The sequence below is a fragment of the Trichogramma pretiosum genome, unplaced genomic scaffold (genome assembly GCF_000599845.2).
Source record: "Trichogramma pretiosum strain Unisexual culture from Peru unplaced genomic scaffold, Tpre_2.0 scaffold35, whole genome shotgun sequence".
Classification (NCBI taxonomy): Eukaryota; Metazoa; Arthropoda; class Insecta; order Hymenoptera; family Trichogrammatidae; genus Trichogramma; species Trichogramma pretiosum.
This window is the reverse complement of record NW_019640943.1, coordinates 1,525,786-1,548,315: the sequence shown is the minus strand read 5'-3', so window position 1 is coordinate 1,548,315 and position 22,530 is coordinate 1,525,786. Positions and strand designations below refer to the sequence as shown.

Here is a 22,530-nt window from a genome sequence, read left to right as displayed (position 1 = left end):
TATATGTATAAGCTGTAAACCAAAGTCCACTGTATATATAGTTTTATCCAAACATAAGATATTGAAAAAGAAAAGAGGAAAAAAATTATGAGGTCGACGTGAATCGAAGTACGAAAAAATATATAGATTTTATATGCCGTTGTAAAATGTCATTATGCATACAAGAAGTGAGTAATTATTATTACCCTCTCTCACTCTCTTTCTCTTGAATTCGCAGCGGGCAAAAATCAACAAGGTCCACAGCGTCGCCGTCGCGCGGCTCGTCGTGCAGTTCTGCATCTCTGCCAGTGAAAACAACGCAAATAATCGTCTCTCTCTTTTTATCTCTTATTATTATATTACAAGCTCTCGTCATCGTAGCTACGCCGTCAATCTCTTTCGCTCATATACACATGCACACGAGTAAGTATCATACGTGACATTTCATCGTTTCTTCTCTACCGCCGCTGCAACGATCGTCAAAACTGCGTATATACATGGCTTTATGTAGCGTAGCGACGGCGGGCATATATGGATTTTTCGTTTCGAAAAGTTTACCCCAGCGGCGAATTGACCATTACTCGCTGCACCGCTACTCGAGTGTGCAGCAAGAGAGCTCTTTTACGCTTAGGCAACGTCGCGCCCGTTTGTGTTTGGATAAGCGCTTTAAAGCGAAATAATCCTCTCTCTCTCTCTTCTCGGCGCGCTGCAGCTCTCTTGCGTTATGTATTATAACGTCGAGCTCGCTCGCGAGACATTTTATATATATACGGCAATGTAAATGTTGAGATAGAGCTTGTTTCGTTTATTATTGCACACACGCGCGAGTATTATTTTCGCTATATATATTTTATATATACGCGTACGAGAGCGCCTGGATGAGTTTACGAGCTCGGGGCTTTATGAAGCTTTTTATTGGCTAAATGAGTAGATAGGCCGCCGAGGCTGTGCGCCAGGCTACGTACGTAATGCACTTACACCCGCAGCTGCAGGAAGTGGTTGTTCCCTGCACCTACATGTATATATTCCTCGAGGATGTGCGCTCCGTTGCGAAAATGAGCTTGCGGGGCTGCTTTATGCTCGGAGCTTGTGTAATGTGAATTATTTCCTTCGGCGCCCGGCGACGACCGGGAGAGAGAGAGAGAGAGAGAGAGCTTTCGTGCCTCACGATTATAAATCCCCGGGGCTGAAGGAAGGATTTTATATATAATATATATAACCATCGAAAATCCAAAATGGCAAATGCGGCGTATATAAAGCATATACACAAATAAAAGCGCACAAAGGTGTATAGTAATATACGTAACTGCGGGAACTTTGAGCGCCACATATATAAATCGAATGAGCTCGCGCGCGCCGTGCGGATAAAAGGGATATAGGAGGCGAGAGACGCGGTAATTCTTATGGAAGTTCCGCCGTATAATACATATATAGAGCCCAACGGAAAGAATTGGCTAAAGCGAGGAAAATTGACCTCTATCCTTTACCTCGCTCCCTCTCTCCGCACCCTCTACACCTCCTAGAAAGAAGCCGAGAATTTCCGTTCAGGGAATTGAATAGGTTAACCCATTGGAGTTCTCTCTCTCTATCTCTCTCTCTCTCTGAGGAGAGAGCGGAGAAAAGTTTTATCCCTTTGTTTTCTCCCGAACGAGACTCCATTACGGTTGGAAGATCTCAATCGGATATTATAAAACATCGGGGAATCCGTTGGCGAGCTTTTTTATATATTTTATTGCATTACTACCTCGTTTTATAATGGGAAATAATTAAAGTCGATATTTTTTTATTATCGCTCGGTATATAATGCATATAAATCGAAACGCGCGTATAATTAGTCCGGACGGCCTTTCTTCCTCTCTCGATACATTGGCTATCGTATACAGGTATACGTACACACATACACACATACACGCGATATAAATATTTCAATTAAGCTCGACCGAGAGAGGGAGAGTGATTTATGTATCGAAACGCACGCAGACATAGAACTGTAATTGGATTTGACAATTATCGTCGAGCGCGAGCGACGCGAAGCTCGTATAATAATGGGTCAAAATAATACTTTTTTACAAAACCGTGCGCACGTATGTCACCGATCTTGACGCGCTTTTAGTATGTTATAGTACATGGTAAAAAGGTCTCGAAAAAAAATTTTTAGACCCCCTCCCCCCTCCTACCCCCCACTTCCGGTATAAACGTCCATTTTCGATCTATATTTTTTCTGAAGGCCTGAAGCAATTAAAAAATCTGAAAAAATTCATAAAAATACTTTTCCACAATCCAAACAACCTTGAATTTTTTCAGATTTTTTGAGTGCTTCAGGCCTTCAGAAAAAATTATTGAAAATTTCAAAAATCGAGATATGGCGGTATGAGCCGATGTAGTAAACGAAAATTTTTTCAGTTTTTTATCGCATTGAAAAACATTACCTCAATTTTTTTCAGATTTTTTCAGATGACCTAACGCACCTTTTGAAGCAAAAAACCGTTTTTTTTAACGAAAATAATTTTTTTAGAACGATACGGAGCCTCGAAAAATCTGAAAAAAATTTTTTCTTGTTTTTCTCATCAAAACACATAATCTCAAATTTTTTCAGATTTTTTAATTGAAGGCGATAGCTTCTAGGGCCGAAAAATGCTATTTTTAACAAAAAATGGTTCCTAGAACCCGATGGTTCCGGTGAAAAAATTTGAAAATATTTTTTTTGAATTCCTTGTCAAATTTTAATAAATTTTGACCGTTTCAAAAGTTCGATTGAAGCTTCCTAGCTCATTTTAGAGCAGGACAAAGATTAGTGCAAAATATCTGAAGACGTTTCTGAAGACATTAAGGAATGATAAAACTCGTTTGATGCTCTAAAATGAGCTAGGAAGCTTCAATCGAACTTTTGAAACGGTCAAAATTTATTAAAATTTGACAAGGAATTCAAAAAAAATATTTTCAAATTTTTTCACCGGAACCATCGGGTTCTAGGAACCATTTTTTGTTAAAAATAGCATTTTTCGGCCCTAGAAGCTATCGCCTTCAATTAAAAAATCTGAAAAAATTTGAGATTACGTATTTTGATGAAAAAAACAAGAAAAAATTTTTTTCAGATTTTTCGAGGCTCCGTACTGTCCTAAAAAAATTATTTTCGTCAAAAAAATCGGTTTTTGGCTTCAAAAGGTGCGTTAGGTAATCTGAAAAAATCTGAAAAAAATTGAGGTTATGTTTTTTAATGCGAAAAATAACTGAAAAAATTTCCGAGTACTACATCGGCTCATACCGCCGTATCTCGATTTTTGAAATTTTCAATAATTTTTTCTGAAGGCCTGAAGCACTCAAAAAATCTGAAAAAATTCAAGGTTGTTTGGATTGTGGAAAAGTATTTTTATGAATTTTTTCAGATTTTTTACTTGCTTCATGTCCTCAGAAAAAATATAGATCGAAAATGGACGTTTATACCGGAAGTGGGGGGTAGGAGGGGGGAGGGGGTCTAAAAATTTTTTTTTGGGACCTTTTTACCATGTACTATAACATACCAAAAGCGCGTCAAGATCGGTGACATACGTGCGCACGGTTTTGTAAAAAAGTATTATTTTGACCCTAATACAATCAATTGGAGAACGCGATGCGCGCTATTAATTCGACTCGTGCGCGCGCGCATACGTCGCGTATCGCGAGTCGCCAAATTTGTATCATTGCATTTATTTGTGCGTATACTCGCGTTGCAAAAAGAAAGTTGACAATTAATATACACGGGAATCCTAGAGAGCGATGAATGCCACTTGGTTCCAATTAGCGATTATGCGAGCTGTGCCGAGAAAAGCTCGAGAGAGCACTGGCCACGCGAGGGATTTGTACGACTATGGATGATCGACGAGATTCGAGGCTAAAATTGCGATTGAATTTTTCATTGTTGATGGCGATTGATTTGTACACCAAGGATGAACTCAGCCGAGAGTTTGAAATACTTCAAAGTTTTTTCACAAAAATTTAAGAATATTGAACGGCTTTTTCACTTTGTTACAATTGAATTTTTTTATTTTGTAAAAATTTGTATGTAACTTTTTTAATATTGGACGCACTCTAAGAAGTGAAATTAATTCTGCCGTCTTAATCCTACTTTTCCAGAAAAAATATTAGGATGATTGTCGATCGAGAACCTTTCGAGTATATAGAAGTTTATGTAAAAAATGTGTAAATCTTTTAGATGCAAATTAAAAATAATAAACAAAAAATACGAAATGCTTATAAAACTAAAAAGTCCTTATCGACAATTGCTCTAATTTTTGGTATGATTGGTGCCATAGAATTTTACGATTATATAATAAAATTACCTTTTTGCATGGTGTTAGCGCTGAATCGAATGATAAAATTTCGTTGGACTTTAGTTTCGAAATTTTGGGCTAATTTTTTTCGTTTTGGATGCATATTATGAATATGGGGTATTGTTTTCGAAGGTCTTTGTAAGCTAAAAAAACGCGCGAACGTGAAATTTGAAGATAGGTCATTTTTTACTTTTGTGTTGAAAAGGGTGAAAGTCATGTTTTCTCGTAAATACTAAAATTCACTCAATTTCTAAGTGGCTGGAGATTTCATCAGCTTTCTGCTAATATGCGTCCAACAAAAAAAAATTTTTTCCGTTTTTAGCCAAAAAATTCGAAACTAAATTCCGGAATCGCTCATATACTCAAATTGAAGCAAAAAAATGAGCATCTTTTGAAGTATATTTCGACAAATCTTCTGTTGGAATTTACAGCGTGTCTCATTTACTTCGGCGATGAAAAGAAGAGACGTCAATACAGCTAAGTAGGGTCGATGCCTTACCTGCCCGTATACTATTGTTATTATTGTCGCGTATGTCACACACACAGACATCCCCTTAATCCATTGCTTTGATATTTTTTTCCCCCTTGACTGATTTAAAATGCCCACGCTCAATATACGAAGAATGAAGCTGCACACGCGTAAAAAATATTTCTGTATGGTATAAATGTGGTTGTAGGTATAAGAGAAATGTTTTGCCAGGAGGCAATACTAGTCAGCGTGTCGTCACCCTAATAATATACGTCTGAGGAGTCCAGCCTAAACAAAAAAAAACATCGTAAGACCAACGCACGAGGACTAGCTAGTTACCCAAGACATCCCTTCGAAAGTTACGCCTTCAAAGTAGTGGGGCAACCTATAATTCGATAGTACACTCTACGCTGCCATTTATGGTGCAGTATTTGTTATGAGCGGCAGGGAGAATTTGCTCGAGTGTGGTATGATGGGAAAGTCACGTGTTTCGTACGCAGAATATCTTCGATCTACGCATTGGCTTGGTCAACGCTCATCATAAATACATAAGTAAACCCATATTGCTCGTCCAATATTTCGAAGTGACGCTGTTCAGCTGATTCGCAGTTCGATTAATAGTGATGTTTATCGCAGTGTAAAACTTAATTTCTTGGCGAGCAACTTGTTTTCTAATTATCTATATGTGAAAGGTCGTTACTTGAAATCGAGGTACAGTGTCAACTACTTGTGGCGTTTAATTTTGAGCTTTCTTGTCAGCATATCGTGCAAAGTTAAATAAATATACTCCAAAAAGTAATGGAGAGCCGCAGCAACGTAGATAGGTGTGTATTGTACCGTCACGAACATTTTTCAAGCGATCCCTTATTGTAGTCAATTATTTTTCAGAGAAAAGAAAGTATTGAATAATACTTGTCCAGATGAAGGCGACGATTTTAATTTCAATCCGACAGACTCTGTCGAAGCAGAAAACCGTGAAACAAGGTTATTGCCTGAATCATCGGTGAGTTCGAAGATATAATATGGAGATCTTACACCTTCGAACCAAAAAGTGCACATTTGTTTCAAATGTTTATTTTTAATGGAGGAAAAAGTCTTATTTCAATGATCCTTTTTACGCATACTTTAACGGTCTTAAACTGTATTAAAAAAATTAATTAATTAATTTTTTTAGAGGTCTCATGTCGTTTATTACAACTCTTTCCTCGAAACAATGCTTAAGACTAATTTCGATTGATTTTTCGAGGGGGTGCTGAGGCTGAAAGGCGACTCATTGCGTATTTTTACAGTTTATAACATAATCTTCGTTTATTTTATTTTTTCTATTGCAAAGAGGCTCGATCGATGTAAGGTAACTTACAATTGAACGTTTTGTGCATGCATTGCGCAAGCGCACAACGCACTCACGTTTGACACCCAAAATTATCACAGAAAACAATTTAGGTATACAGAATACCAATATTTAGCAACATTGACGAATGAGGAAAAATGAATTTATATTTGCTAAAACATGACATTATTTATTGTTGAATTTTGAATTACCCGTGATTACGCTGGCGTCACGTGACGTGTCACGACTTCCGGTTTCAACTCTTTATATCTTTTGTAAATGCTCGGTGACCCTTACTTGTAATCATATCACGAGAAAGCTTATAAAATTTACTTTTAATGTTATAAACTTCAAAAAAATGGTAAATATACGATTTTCCATAAGAGTTCTTGTTGAATGGGCTAAACTTAGAATGTAATTATCTCTTGAATTTGTTGGGCAAACCATAACTTTTTTTTATCAATGAATTTGTAACCACGATAACTATCGTCTTGGGTTAAAATTTCACGAAGATGGTAAATGAAATACGTTTTTGATCGAGCCTCCGTAAATATTGAAAAATTTCCAAGTAGTAAAATTTAAGAACGATAAAAATGAAGTTTTTTTTTAATAATGTGCGTTCTCTTTAATCATTTGTAGCAGATTGTGGTAGCGTTAGTTCATGTAGAGTCACCTCACCAGTAATTGAAAGCTTAGTTTACGTTTAACTTGAAATTGACGCGCAATAAAATTATAATATGTTACAAAAAATATTTTATTACTTATCAACTATTTTAATTTTACCATTATTGAATTTTAAGTTGGACCAAAATTTTCATTCACTTGTTTGCTTTTATATGATTTCAATAACTGGTGAGATGACACTTGTTCAAGGCCAATTCTGAGTAAGGTCTCCTCAGATTTAAAATATTTTTTCTTATTTGACCATAAAAAACTACTCCATAATTTTTATTTTAGAGGAAACACTGGAGTGAAACTGCGGAGATAACAGATGAATATATCAGGATAGATTTTGAGTGCAGAGATGTTGAAAAGGAACTGCCGTCTCTATCAACGACCACCTGCAAGACCGAGAATCAACCTATTGTGGAAAAAGATAAAAGTAAACTTAAGAATTTCGTGAATGAAAAACAACCAATAATTTTGATAAAAAAAGGGTTTAATTACGATAAAAATGGTCAATTCGAAAGTAATCTTTGTCACACATCATTGGCATCGAATGAAGCCGTCAAGTCTCACTTGAAGGTCTCACGTGATTGTAACAAAACCCTAGCATGTAAGGTCTGTCAAAAACCATTTAAATATAAGAGTATACTTAAAAATCATATGAATATAGTACATGATCGCATCAAACCCTTCAAGTGTGCTACTTGTCACAAATCGTATGGACTTAAAACTAACCTTAATAAACACATAAAGGCAGTACATAATCGCATTAAACCCTTTCAATGTGACATTTGTCACAAATCTTATGCACAAAAAGCTTATCTCGCCAAACATATACATATTGGACATAATAATAACAAAGCCTTTGAATGTGATATATGTCATAAATCATTTGGATACCAGAGTGTACTTAAAAATCACATGTTGGTAATGCACGATCAAAGCAAATTACTCCAGTGTAAAAAATGTCACAATTCGTTCAGCTGCAAATATGATCTCAAAACTCACGTAAATATCGAACATAGCAAATTATTCAAATGTGATTTTTGTGAAAAATCGTTTGGGCAGAAAATTCATCTCAAAACTCATGTGAATGAAGTACACTATTATAAAGAACGATTCAAGTGCGACATTTGCCAAAAATCTACATCAGATAAAAATGGTCTCAAAGTTCACATACGCGCAGTACATAATCGGAACAAATCCTTTGCATGTGACATTTGTCACAAATCATTTGGATTAGAAAGTAACCTCAGAAAACACAAACAGACAGTACACGATCGTAGTAAACCCTATCAATGTGAAATTTGTGACAAATCTTTTGGATATAAAGCTGTACTTAAAAATCATCTAAATGTAGTACATAATCGTAAAACCTCCTGTGAGTGTGACATTTGTCACAATCCATTTAGTAGCGAGTATGCACTCAGAATTCACATTATGACTGTACATGATGGTAAAAACCCCTTTCGCTGTGAAATTTGCCAAAATTCATTCAGCCATAAGCGTGCACTCAAAACTCATATCTATTCAATGCATAATCCTAAACAATTTTTCGAGTGTGAAATTTGTCACAAAGTATTTCGGCTAAATTGTCGCCTCAAAGCTCACATACAGGAGGTACATAATTCTAGTGCACCATTCAAATGTAAAATTTGCCTAAAATCATTCCGACGAAAACGTACATTGAAAATTCATATAAATACAGTACACGAAGGCAACAAACCCTTCAAGTGCGATATCTGTGAAAAATCGTTTTCATACAAGGCCAATCTTAAAAGTCACGTAGATACAGTACACTATCGTATGAAATCTTTTGAATGCGACATTTGTAGAAAATCATTTGGACAAAAACAAAGCCTCAGTGCTCACATTAAAGCAGTACACCTTCGTAGAAATCCCTTCAAATGTGATAAATGTCACAAAGCATTTGGATACAAGAATTTACTCAAAGGGCACATAATTAAAATGCATGATTGGGGAGAACTTTTCCAATGTAAAATTTGTCATAAATCATTTAGATTAAAAAGTAGTCTCAGGGTTCACATAAAATCAGTACATAATCGTAATAAACCCTTTCAATGCGATATGTGTCACAAGTCATTTTCAATCAAGGGTTATCTCAGCAGACATATAAATTCAGTTCATAATAGTACGAAACCCTTCAAGTGCGAAATTTGCCACAAATCATTTAAATCCAAGAATTATGTCAATGTTCATATTAATGCCGTACATAAGCGTAGCACACCCTTCAAATGTGAGATTTGTTTTAAAAGTTTTACAACTAAAAGTTCCCTTAGTACACACATAAATGTAATACATATTCGTGACAAATCTTTCGAATGCGATATTTGCCATAAGTCATTTGGCCGCAAGCATCATCTTCAAAGTCATATAATAACAGTACATGATGATAGCGCTATTAACAAATCAGTTGAACTAGAAAGTACTCGTGAAGCTGAAATTAATACAGCAAGTAATTATGGAAAATTCTTCCAATGTGACATTTGTCGCAAGTCATTTACAATCAAGGGTAACCTCTACCGTCATATAAATACGGTTCATAATAATACAAAACCCTTCAAGTGCGAAATTTGCAACAAATCATTTAAATACAAGGGTAATCTCAATATTCACATTAATACCGTGCATAAGCGTAGCACACCGTTCAAATGTGAGATTTGTTTTAAAAGCTTTACATCAAAAAGTTCCCACAATAAACACATAAAATTAATACACAATCGTGACAAATCTTTCGAATGCAATATTGGCCACCAATCATTTGCCCACAAGCATCTTGAAAGACACATAATAACAGTACATGATAATAGCGCACCTATTCAATCTGATGCTATCGATAAATCGGTTAAACTGAAAAGTACTCTTGAAGCTGACATTTATACAGCAAATAATTATAAAAAATCTTTCCAATGTGACATTTGTCACCATTCTTTTGATCGCAAACGATATCTAAGAAGACACATAACGACGGTACACGATCATAGGGCCATACGTGGATGTGAAATTTTAAATAAATTATTTTCAAATAATAGTGATTGCAACAAAAACGAAAATGTAGTTCGCGATTGCAGCGAATACTTTGAATGTGATATTTGTAAAAAATTGTTTTCTTTAAAGGTTAATCTTAGTAAACACATAAATATAGCACATAGTCGTAGTAAAAAACCCTTTAAATGTGAGATTTGTATGAAAACATTTTCTCTGAAGGGTCATCTTAGTAACCACATAAAATTGGCTCACGATCGTAGAAAACGATTTAATTGTGATATTTGTCTCGAATCATTTTCATCCAAGACTGACCTCGACTTCCATATTAATTCAATACATAATCGTAGTATACTCTTCAAATGTGACATTTGTCACAAAACATTTCTATCAAAGAGTCTCCTCAGATATCACATAAATTTAGATCATGACTGGAGCAAACCCTTCAAATGTGACATTTGTCAAAAAACATTTCTACTCAAGAACCTCCTCGAATATCACATAAATATGATACACGATCGGAGCCAACTCTTCGAATGTAAAATTTGTCTTGAATTATTTTTACTTAAGAGTCTACTCGAATATCACACGAATGCAGTGCATACTCGTAGTAAACGTTTCAATAGTGAAATTTGTCACGAAACGTTTACTCCAAAGGGTCATCGTAGTAACCACATAAATTCAGTACACGAACGTCAAAAAACCTTCAAATGTGAGATTTGTTATAAAAGTTTTACACGAAAAAGGATCCTCGATAAACACATAAAAGTAATACACGATTGTGGCAAACCTTTCGAATGCAATGTTTGCCACCAATCATTTGGCCGCAAGCATAATCTGCAAAGACACATAATAACGGTACATAATGATAAATCAGTTCAACTAGTAAGTACTCTTGATTCTCAGCAGCAAACCGAACATAATTATAAGAAATCCTTTGAATGTGATATTTGTCACCTATCATACGGTCGAAAGCATCATCTAAAAGAACATATAACAACGGTACATAATGACAATACACCCTCTGATTGTGAAATCTTTCAAAAATTGGAGCAAGTCAGTGGTATTATCGAAAATCATGAAAAAACAGAACATAATTATAAGAAATCCTTTGAATATGATATTTGCCACCTATCATACAGTCGCAAGCATCATTTACGAAGACATATAACAACAGTACATTGGAACAAAACACCCGCTAATTGTGATATCTTTCAAAAATTGGAGCAAGTCAGTGGTACTATCGAAAATCATGAAAAAACAGAACATAATTATCAAAAATCCTTCCAATGTGATAAATGTCACTTATCATACGGTCGGAAGCATCATCTACGAAGACATATAACAACAGTACATAACAACAATACACCCGCTAATTGTGACATCATTCAAAAATTACAGCAAGTGAGTGGTAATATCGAAAATCATGAAAAAACAGAACATAATTATCAAAAATCCTTACAATGTGATATTTGTCACTTATCATACGGTCGCAAGCATCATCTAAAAAAACATATAACAACGATACATAACGACAATATACCCGCTAATTGTGATATCTTTCAAAAATTGGAGCAAGTCAGTGGTACTATCGAAAATCATGAAAAAACAGAACATAATTATAAGAAATCCTTTGAATGTGATATTTGTCACTTATCATACGGTCGGAAGCATCATCTACGAAGACATATAACAACAGTACATTGGAACAATACACCCGCTAATTGTGATATCTTTCAAAAATTGGAGCAAGTCAGTGGTACTATCGAAAATCATGAAAAAACAGAACATAATTATCAAAAATCCTTCCAATGTGATAAATGTCACTTATCATACGGTCGGAAGCATCATCTACGAAGACATATAACAACAGTACATAACAACAATACACCCGCTAATTGTGACATCATTCAAAAATTTCAGCAAGTGAGTGGTAATATCGAAAATCATGAAAAAACAGAACATAATTATCAAAAATCCTTCCAATGTGATATTTGTCACTTATCATACGGTAGCAAGCATCATCTAAAAAAACATATAACAACGATACATAACGACAATACACCCGCTAATTGTGATATCTTTCAAAAATTGGAGCAAGCCAGTGGTACTATCGAAAATCATAAAACAACAGAACATAATTATAGAAAATTCTTTGAATGTGACATTTGTCACATTTCATATAGCCGCAAGCATTATCTAAGAAGACATATAACAACGGTACATAATGACAATACACCTTGTGATTGTAACATCTGTCGGAAATTGGTGCAAGTCAGTGGTCCTCTCGGAACTCATGAAAAAACAGAACATAATTATAGACAATCCTTTCAATGTGACATTTGTGACTTATCATACGGTCGCAAGCATCATCTAAAAAAACATATAACAACGATACATAACGACAATACACCCGCTAATTGTGACATCTTTCAAAAATTGGAGCAAGTCAGTGGTATTATCGAAAATCATGAAAAAACAGAACATAATTATAGAAAATCCTTTGAATGTGACATTTGTCACATTTCATATAGCCGCAAGCATTATCTAAGAAGACATATAGCAGGGGTACACTCTGAAAACACATCTTTGGAGATTGGCAATGATCTTGAGTCATTTGAACTGAAAAGTACACTTGGAGTTCACCAACAAGAAGCAAATGATTATAGAGAATGCTTCAAATGTGATATATGTAACGAATTTTTTGACTGCAAATATCATCTTAGAAAACATATAGCAACGGTACACAGTAGTAGCACAGCTTTTGAATGCGAAATTGATTACAAGTCATTCAAATTAAAAAGTACTCTTGAACCTGACGTTGATATAGATAGAAATTATAAAACAACCTACGAATGTGATATTTGTCACAAATTTTTCGACCGTAAGAATTGTCTTAGAAGACACATAGAAACGGAACACAATAGTAACACGTCCTTTGAATGTGACATCGGCCACAAGTTGTTTGACCTAAAAATTACTGATGACGCTGTGATTAAAACAAAAAGTAATTATAAAAATTTCTTCGAATGTAACTTTTGTCAACAATCTTTTAACTGCAAACGTCATCTGAGAAGACACATAACGATGCTACACTATAGTAGCCCCACTTGTGAATGTAATATTTGTCACAAATCTTTCGAGAGCAAAAGTAATCATAAATGCCATATAAATTCAATTAATAATCACGGGAAACTCTCTAAGGATAAAGATCGCGAGCAATCAGCAATGCAAAATTGCATCAATCAAAATAATATTAATCCAATACCTAATCGGAATCAATCATTAAATGTTTGCTGGACGAGAAGACTTATAAATGATTCGACCCCATGGAATGAACGAAAATTTGGGGTTATAAATTTTTACGTTACCCAATTCCTGACAGGATATGGTTACTTCAGGCAACACTTTTTTAATAAGAAAAAATTGCTAACGCCTAACTGCATGTACTGTGGACACGAACGAGACGACGCTGAACATACGTTTTTCCACTGTGTCAAGTGGACAGCTCGGCGTCAGGAACTAGAGTCCGTTTACGGAGAAATCACGCCAGACAACATCATCGGCGTGATGCTCCGGGACAAGGAAACATGGACAACTTTTGTGGTCTTCATCGAAACTGTTCTTAAGCGTAAGAAAGCTGATGGATGTCTGAGGGATAAATGAATGAGAATTAGAATGAATGTGATTGGCATGTCTATGGCCCTTGATCGGTTTGAATGAAAATGGGTATGTATGAAAACGGACTGGCTTTTAGAATGGGCAGTTTTCATCCTATGGGAGACAAAAATTCCAGATAAAAAGATTTTTTTATCGTAATAAATCTTTTTCAGGTAAAATTTGCTCCAAATTATCAGAACATAACAATGTAGCATGTTTATAAGAATTGTAATAATTGAAAAGTATTATTATAAATATTGTTTCACATTTGGAAAAAATTTCCAGTCAAACTGTATTCAATTTGGTTTTCAAAGGAAAGAGCTATGACCATAATTTTTTAATAAATAAATTAACCTAATAACTTTTCATTATGTTACATTTGTTCATTTCTTTATTGGTATAAAACTGCACTATTCCATTAACCTCTTTTCATAATATTAGGTAATCTTGCAAATCGACGATTATCCAGAATCATTCCTAATCTATTCTTGTTAATATTGTCACTTTGACGAAACAACTCGATTTTCCATTATCAAAAATACGAAAATGGTTTTAAAAAATGTATTGATCAAAATTTCTAATGTTCAAGCATTCTTTCGTGTTTTCTGATTGAAAAAAAAATTTCATAACGTGCATTCCACAACCGAAATTTCGATCGCGATTCGAGCCTCCAATTTTTTTTTATTATTTCTTGAATATATCCATAGTAGCGCAAGCCAAATTTCTATACAAGGCATACTACGTCAAGCGTGGCGATAATGTCGGGAAGTCATTCATAATTTAGTTCGTAAGGAGTACTGCAAGCCAAAGCAGCTGTTGAACTTTTTAAATTATTATCGTATATCTCATATTATTATCGCTTTTACGAGCTCGTTTTTCACAGACTTACTACCTTACCCAATGAGCCATGATAACTTAATTATCAACATTGCATATCCCAGCCATGATATAAAAATTAAACAATTTAAAGACTTGTGTTTCAGTAAACGTGAAAGAAAAAAAAATATCCATTTTAAAGTTTTTTCAAATTCCATATGGTGATAATGTTTATTATGGGAGTGCATCATGGTGCTTACCAAAAATTATACAGCCATTCGTCAATATATGAATCTATTCAAATTTGAAAGAGATTAGTTCGTCCATTCGTGTGATATCGAAGTAAGGCAATACATTGAAAAGTTTAACGAAAAGAACTTAAACTACTTCGCTTGGTTCAGCAATAACAAAAAATTAAGATTTTTCGTTTGTAAAAACACCTGATAAATAAAAAAAAAATATCTATCAAAATTTCCATAATTCACGCATTTATTATGTTCCTTGAACATTTACAAACAATTATCGAAGTACATTGTATGCTTTCAACGACAAACTTGTCAATCACGATTTTAGTTTCGAATTTTTAAATCTTCTTTTGTAATTGTCAGTGCGTTTAACTTGAAAAAAGAGATGATGCCTTACCTGTATGTGTAGAATTGTTATTATTGCTGCATATGTCATCCCTCAATCCACTGCTTTGAAATTTTTCCCCCCGTGACTGAATTAAAATACTCATGCTTAGCATAAAAATTATAAAGGGACACACGTACACAATAATTGGGCATTGACTCGCTCGAAGGTAAAGGGGAAAATGTTTTGCCAGGAGGCGATTCTAGTCAGCGGGTCATCTCCCTAATATATACGTGAATATATAATCTATACATCTGAGGCGTTCCCCCTAAACAAAAAAATGCCGTAAGATCCATGCACGAGGATTAGATAGTCACCCTACCTGATCTCTCAAGAGTTGCGCTTCATAAGTGGTGGGTCAGCAACCCGCGACGGGCCACCTATAATTTGATAGTACTTCCTACCTTCGTCTATAGAGCAGTGTTTTTTCTGATGTGGTATCGAGAGTAAGTCAGCGTTTGAATTGCAGGTGACTACAATATGTTTGGCCGTCACTGTTTTATCAACGTATCAGACATTGTCATTCTATACCAGTACCTCCTGTGCAATCTGTTTTTACATTTTTCGGGGTTTGGACCGTTTAAATCGCCCTTCAATATCATGGAGAAATTTCAATAAGTAAGACACATTTTTATTTTCATTCTTTACATTTCTATACGCTCATACACCGTGACAATATTATGGAGTTGTTCGAGTCAAAATTTGGCAACACTAGCTATATCGATAAAACAGTGATGGGCGGTCGTATTGTAGTCACCCGCAATCCAACATTGACATAGGTAAGTCCATTGCTCGCCTTGCATTTCTAAGTGACACTGTTCAGATTATGCGCAGTGCGATTGATAGTGATGTCGATTCCAGTGTAAACCTTAATTTCTTGTGTTGTTTGTGAGCAAACTGATTAAAAACTATTTACGTGAATGAGTATAAATCTATACTTTAAATAAAGGTGACACGATACAAAATAATTGTGCATTAACACGCAGTTAAAAGGCAGAGGGGAAGTGTTCTGTCGGAAGACAATACCAGTCAATGGGTTATCTCTAAAATAATATACGTCTGAGGTATTCGCCCTAAACAGAAAAATACCGAAAAAATTATGCACGAGGAATAGCCAAGACATCCCTTCGAAAATTATACCTTGAAAGTGGTGGGACAATCCAATAATATGATATAATACTCTATATGCTGCTATTTATAGTGACGTTTGTTTTCAGTGTGGTATGGAGAATTTAAAAGGTTGGCATGACGGGAAACTGAGCACATAAGTGAAATCGGTGCCTCATATTTTGCAGTGACGCGAATCAATAATAACCAGCAATTGACAGTGATATCCATTCCAGTGTACATCTTAATTTCTTGCGTTATTTATGAGCAAACTGAGTAAAATTATTTATGTGAATGAGTATAAATTCATACCTAAAATCGAGGTACAGTGTCAACTATTGGTGGTAATTAATTTTTTTGTCGTCATATAGTGAAAAGTTACAGTAAATGCATATGAACCAACAAGAAATAGAAAGTAGCAGTTGCCTAGGTAGTTGCGTATTATACAGTCATGATAATTGTCTCAACCATCTCTCATTAAACTTTATTATTCTTCAGGATAAAGAAAGAACTGAATAATATTAGCCAGAAGCAGGCGACGATTTTAATTTTCCCTCAGCGGACTCTTGTAGAGCAGAAAACGTCAAAAAGTGTCATTGTTTGAATAATCGGTGAGTTCAATGATTTGAAATATCTTATTTTAACTACCTTCAGAAATTAACGAACAATTTCCATTTTAGGCAAAATGAGACTGGGCCAAGAAATAAAAATATAGTCATAACTTTGAATGCAAAAATGTTGAAATTGATCTAAAGTCTTTATAAATCACTATTAGCAAAACTAAATAAAAATGTTATTGATTTTTTGAGTAAGAAAAAAACGTATTAACAATTGCACGAATATAAGAATCTAAAAATTTTGATAAAATAAAGTTTCAATCACGATAAAAATAGTCAATTCAGTTTGAATTTACATTCAAAAATGCCGATTATGGGAAAATAAAATATTTTGAAAAAGCTGAGAACAAAAATTCAGCGCAAAAGTCAACAATTTTTCAAAAAACTTTTACTGCGAAGCCCTACGTATGAATGCATCTGATCCTTGAAAGGATCAGACTGTGGGACTGTAATATTCGTCACAAATCATTTGAATAAAGAAATACCCTCATGGCTTACATGAATCCAGTATATGATCGTATCAAAACCTTTGAATGTGACAAGTGTCAAAAATCATTTAGACATAAAGGAGATCTCAAAATTCACATTATTCGAGTTCATGACAAACCCTTCAAGTGTCACATTTGTTATAAATCATTTGGATACAAACATGTTCTCAAAGGTCACATGAATGCTATACATATCAGTAGTAAGTCATTTAAATGCGAGATTTGTAACAAATCGTTTGCTCGGCAAGAACATCTGAAAATTCACATAAATGCAGTACATAAAAGTATCAAACCGTTCGAATGTAAGAGATGTCATAAAACATTTGGATATAAGAGTCACCTCATGCGCCACGTGAAAGCAGTACATGATCATAGCAAACCATTTGAATGTGAAATTTGTCGAAAATCATTCGGACAAAAAGGTTATCTCAAAATTCACATTAATTTAGTACACAATCAGAATAAACCCTTTCAATGTGAGATTTGTCACAAATCGTTTGGACAGAAAGGACATCTCAAAAGTCACATTATTCTAGTTCATGGTCCTAGCGAACCCTTTGAAGTTAAAATTTATCATAAATCTTTTGGATATCAGAATAATCCCAAAGGACACATGAGTACAGTACATAAAAAGAGCAAACCCTTTGAATGCACCATTTGTACCAAATCATTTGTAGAAAAAGGTATCCTGGAAAGACATATAAATGAAGTACATAATAGTATCAAACCCTTCGAATGTAAGATTTGTCACAAATCGTTTCCACGACAAGAATATCTCAAAGTTCACATTTATACAGTACATGATCGTATCAAATCCTTTGAATGTGACATTTGTCAGAAATTATTTGGACAAAAAGGACACCTCAAAAGTCACATTATTCTAGCTCATGATCGTAGCGAACCCTTTGAATATAAAATTTGTCATAAATTATTTGGAGAAAAGGGTACCCTCGATCGTCATGTGAAAGCAGTACATAATAGTGCCAAACCCTTCGAATGTAAGATATGTCACAAATCATTTGGACACAAAGGTTATCTCAAAATTCACATGAAATTCGTACATGATCATAGAAAACCCTTCAAATGTGAGATTTGTCACAAATCATTTGGACACAAAGGTTATCTCAAAATTCACATGAAATTCGTACATGATCATAGAAAACCCTTTGAATGTAAGACATGTCATAAATCATATGGAGAAAAGGAGACCCTCGATCGTCATGTGAAAGCAATACATAATAGTACCAAACCCTTCGAATGTAAGATATGTCACAAATTGTTTACTCGGCAAGAACATCTCAATGTTCACACAAATGTAGTTCATGAACGTATCCAATCCTTCGAATGTGAGATTTGTCACAAATCATTTGGACACAAAGGTTATCTCAAAATTCACATGAAAGTAGTACATGATCATAGAAAACCCTTTGAATGTAAGACATGTCATAAATCATATGGAGAAAAGGAGACCCTCGATCGTCATGTGAAAGCAGTACATAATAGTACCAAACCCTTCGAATGTAAGATATGTCACAAATCGTTTACTCGGCAAGAACATCTCAATGTTCACACAAATGTAGTTCATGAACGTATCCAATCCTTCGAATGTGAGATTTGTCACAAATCATTTGGACACAAAGGTTATCTCAAAATTCACATGAAATTCGTACATGATCATAGAAAACCCTTTGAATGTAAGACATGTCATAAATCATATGGAGAAAAGGAGACCCTCGATCGTCATGAAAAAGCAGTACATAATAGTATCAAATCCTCTGAATGTAAGATCTGTGACAAATCATTTCCATCGAACAGTCTCCTCGAATATCACATAAATTCAGATCATGATCGGAGCAAACTCGTCGAGGATGAAGATCGTAAGAAATCACTAATACAAAATAGCATCTTTGAAAATCATAATGATTTAACACCTAATCAAAATCAAACATTAAGTGTTTGCTGGACGAGAAGACTTATAAATGATTTGACCCCATGGAGTGAACGGAAATTTGGGGTTATAAATTTTTACGTTACCCAATTCCTGACAGGATATGGTTACTTCAGGCAACACTTTTTTAATAAGAAAAAAGTGTTGACACCTAACTGCATGTACTGTGGACACGAACGAGACGACGCTGAACATACGTTTTTCCACTGTGTTAAGTGGACAGCTCGGCGTCAGGAACTAGAGTCTATTTACGGAGTACTCACGCCAGACAACATCATCGGCGTGATGCTCCAAGACAAGGAAACATGGACAACTTTTGTGGTCTTCATCGAAACTGTTCTTAAGCGTAAGAAAGCTGATGGATGTCTGAGGGATAAATAAATGAGAATTAGAATGAATGTGACTGGCATGTCTATGGCCCTTGATCAGTTTGAATAATATGGGTATATTATGAGATGGACTGGCTTATAGAATAACAGATATACAACTATAGTTTCTATCCTGTAGGTGACAAAAAGTATTAGTTAGAATAAGCCAATAATAATCGGACACAGCCATTAGGTAAAATAAATTCAATGTATTATCGCTGAAATAATATCTAGTGTTGGACACAAGTTACCTTGGAAGTCCACACACATTGTATTGTAACTTTATCGCTAGTTTATGGCTCTTGTGTTATAAAAATTTGTATAATTTAAATGAAATTTGCTTCGATGTATAAAAACGTCTTAATTATTGTAACGTCTTAATTATTGCTTCGATGTATAGAAACGTCTTAATTGTGTACCTTCATGATTACCGTACAGGACCATTTTTATCATAAATATTTTTTAAAATTGTGAAAAAAATGTTGAGTATTTCATACTGCAATAAATTTTGTTTGGCCTATTAAAACCTCTATCAGTTAACCTCTGTACATGAATGAATGAATCAAAAAACAAATAAATACATAAAAATAAATCCTCTGCATAAAACATAATTCAGTAAAAACTTATCTACGTTCTTAATTTATTTGTTTTATTATTGCTTTATTAGTTCTGAAATATTCCGTTTATGCCATTATCTTTCATTGCGTGTTCTTCATTATTATTACAGATAAAGATAGTCCTTTCAATCGGCCTCCTGAATCCAGAATTGTTCATCAACTATTTATTGTTAGTGTTGTCATTTTTATGGTAAAACACGATTTTCCGTCTTTACAAATTTTTAGAAAATATGTCTGACAAAATTTTCATAGATTATACACTTTTACATGTTTCTGAAACCTCGATTCACATGATCTTTACAAACAATGAGTTTCAATAATGATGACAATGATTTGTAGTATGGTTTTTCTCGTTTCCTCGTCACAAAAACCTTATAAATAAACTCGAGTGAAAAGAAATGCCGCATTTGCGAGCGTAAATGTTGAGAACATTTTCGAACTGATTACATATTTTCAGAAACTACACTTAATTTTTACAAACTGAAATGTATTTTGACTACGAAGAATAGAATTTATTCTCTGAAAAATATCTTCAGCTTTTGTACCAGATTTTATTTCAAAATCGTAAGGATGCCGTTTTTCAGATATACGGGTCAGATAAAGTAACACCACTCTAAAATTTTCAATAAACAGGCTTTTTGCATAAAAAGTTTCCTTTAAATGTGTAGAATGATACCAAATTGGTTTTATAAGGTGAATATAATTTCAAGGTGCTTTATTTTTAATTTTTCTATTGAGCTTTATATTAGAGCCAAATGCCTTACTGTAAACAACATTTTTCGATACTGGGTTAAGAAAATCTAAGGAAATACTAAACTTATCAACCTGAAATTTTAACTGAAGGTTCAAAATGACATTTTTAAGGGAACTTAGTAACCGTTATCGATTGGATTATTATTTTAATTTTTATAATTAATTTTCCGAGAAATTTTTATCGAAAAATTTTTTTTGAAAACTGACATTTCCACAATTTTTAGTTTCCTGTCTCACCATACGTACTGCACTAGAAAATCATTCAACTGTCAGAGGATAGTTTAATTTTAGTTCTCAGTGCCCTAGGAGCCGAGAAAAGTTATTGATAGTGAAAAAATCGTTTGTTTGTTAATCTAAATGATCTCCGCGACTATGAAATGAAAATCAATAGAAAAAATATTTTTGAGTACTTCAAGACATGTTTTATCAGTTCTGAAAGTCTCAAATTGAATGATCTATCGTTGCTTCCGCCAAAAATTCCCGGATTTCCGCATTTTCAAAAAAACCTAGATTGGTGTTACCCATTAATGTTAAATTTTTGTCCTGAAAATTTTCCAGTAAATTCAAGCCGAAGATTGTCAAAAACGAATACGCACCATATTAAGATAAATAATCAAATAACATACCAAAAAGACCGTTGGATATTTTAATAAATAATTATTTTTTGCATGACGTGTGAAGCTCTTGCTAACTCGAACTCAATGAAATATATTTTTACGTCTTTTCGCTTGAGCGTTCGGATTGAGAATGAATAAATAAAATTAAATAAACAATGTTAAAAAAACTTATTTCTACGCAATGATGGTTTTTAGTCTTAGTTACATAAATGGAAGAATGCTAACTACTTGTTGCTACCAAAACACCCACGAATCGCGTATCCATCATCTGAAAAATACCAAGGTAATGTGCCCACGCCAGCCTTGGTCAATTAGAAGCAAGTATCGCATTATAATTAGTAGCGAATGGTCATTCAGCATTGGCTCAAACCTATTCAACATATTTATTGCTTCAGACTAGAAAAAAATTTCCACAAAAACAAAAAAAAAATTTGTCTCGATATGTTTAAATGCGACATAGATAGAAGCCTTTAACAATTAAAAAACTATAAATGAAATTGATATGTCATAAACAATTATCGAATTTTTTTACAGGCGTTCGAAGACGAACTTGTCAATCGTGATTTTATCGTGGAATTTTTGATTTGAATGATTTGTAAAATTGTTGATACAACTCAAATTGAACAATGAACATATTTTTGAAGTAAATATTCACTATTGAAGTATTTTTCGTCGAATCTTCTGTTAAAATTTGAGATTTATTTCATATTATTGAGTGATGAAAAGAAGAAAATGTCAATAGAGCGAAGTAAGGACGACCGCCTCACCTGCTGTGAAATATTGTTATTATTGCAGCGTATGCCATGCACACAGACTTCCCCCCGAACCTCTGCTTTGCTATTTTTTCCGACTGTCACTGAATTAAAATACCCACGCTCAACATATAAAGAATAGAACGACACGCGTATAAAATAATTGTGTATAAATGCGGTCGAAGGTAGAGGGGAAATGTTTTGCCGGGAGGCAATCCTAGTCAGCGGGTCTTCTCGCTAATAATATACGTCAGACGAGTCTAGCCTAAACAAAAAAATGTCGCAAGACCTTCGCACAAGGACTAGCTAGTTACCCTAGCCAGGTTTACGCCTTAAAAGTGGTGGGGCGGAAACCCACGATGGAACACACCTAATGTTATAGTTACAGTACTCTATA

The 22,530-nt window shown here is 34.3% G+C and overlaps 2 protein-coding genes across 2 annotated transcripts; both read left to right on the top strand.

Moving 5' to 3' along the window:
- Positions 1 to 5,556: 5,556 nt before the first annotated feature.
- LOC111693403 (gastrula zinc finger protein XlCGF26.1-like) lies at positions 5,557 to 13,426 on the top strand. The gene is made up of 6 exons (XM_023457948.1): positions 5,557 to 5,582; positions 5,647 to 5,761; positions 7,046 to 7,340; positions 8,361 to 8,983; positions 9,116 to 9,374; positions 13,146 to 13,426. The coding sequence occupies exons 1-6, from the start codon at positions 5,557 to 5,559 to the stop codon at positions 13,424 to 13,426; spliced, it is 1,599 nt and encodes a 532-aa protein (XP_023313716.1).
- A 3,653-nt stretch (positions 13,427 to 17,079) lies between these two features.
- Positions 17,080 to 19,407, top strand: LOC106653336 (zinc finger protein 12-like). Its single transcript, XM_023457947.1, has 6 exons — positions 17,080 to 17,278; positions 17,615 to 17,815; positions 17,963 to 18,076; positions 18,197 to 18,337; positions 18,719 to 18,955; positions 19,127 to 19,407. Exons 1-6 carry the CDS (start codon positions 17,080 to 17,082, stop codon positions 19,405 to 19,407), a joined length of 1,173 nt encoding a protein of 390 aa, XP_023313715.1.
- The last annotated feature ends 3,123 nt before the right edge of the window (positions 19,408 to 22,530 follow it).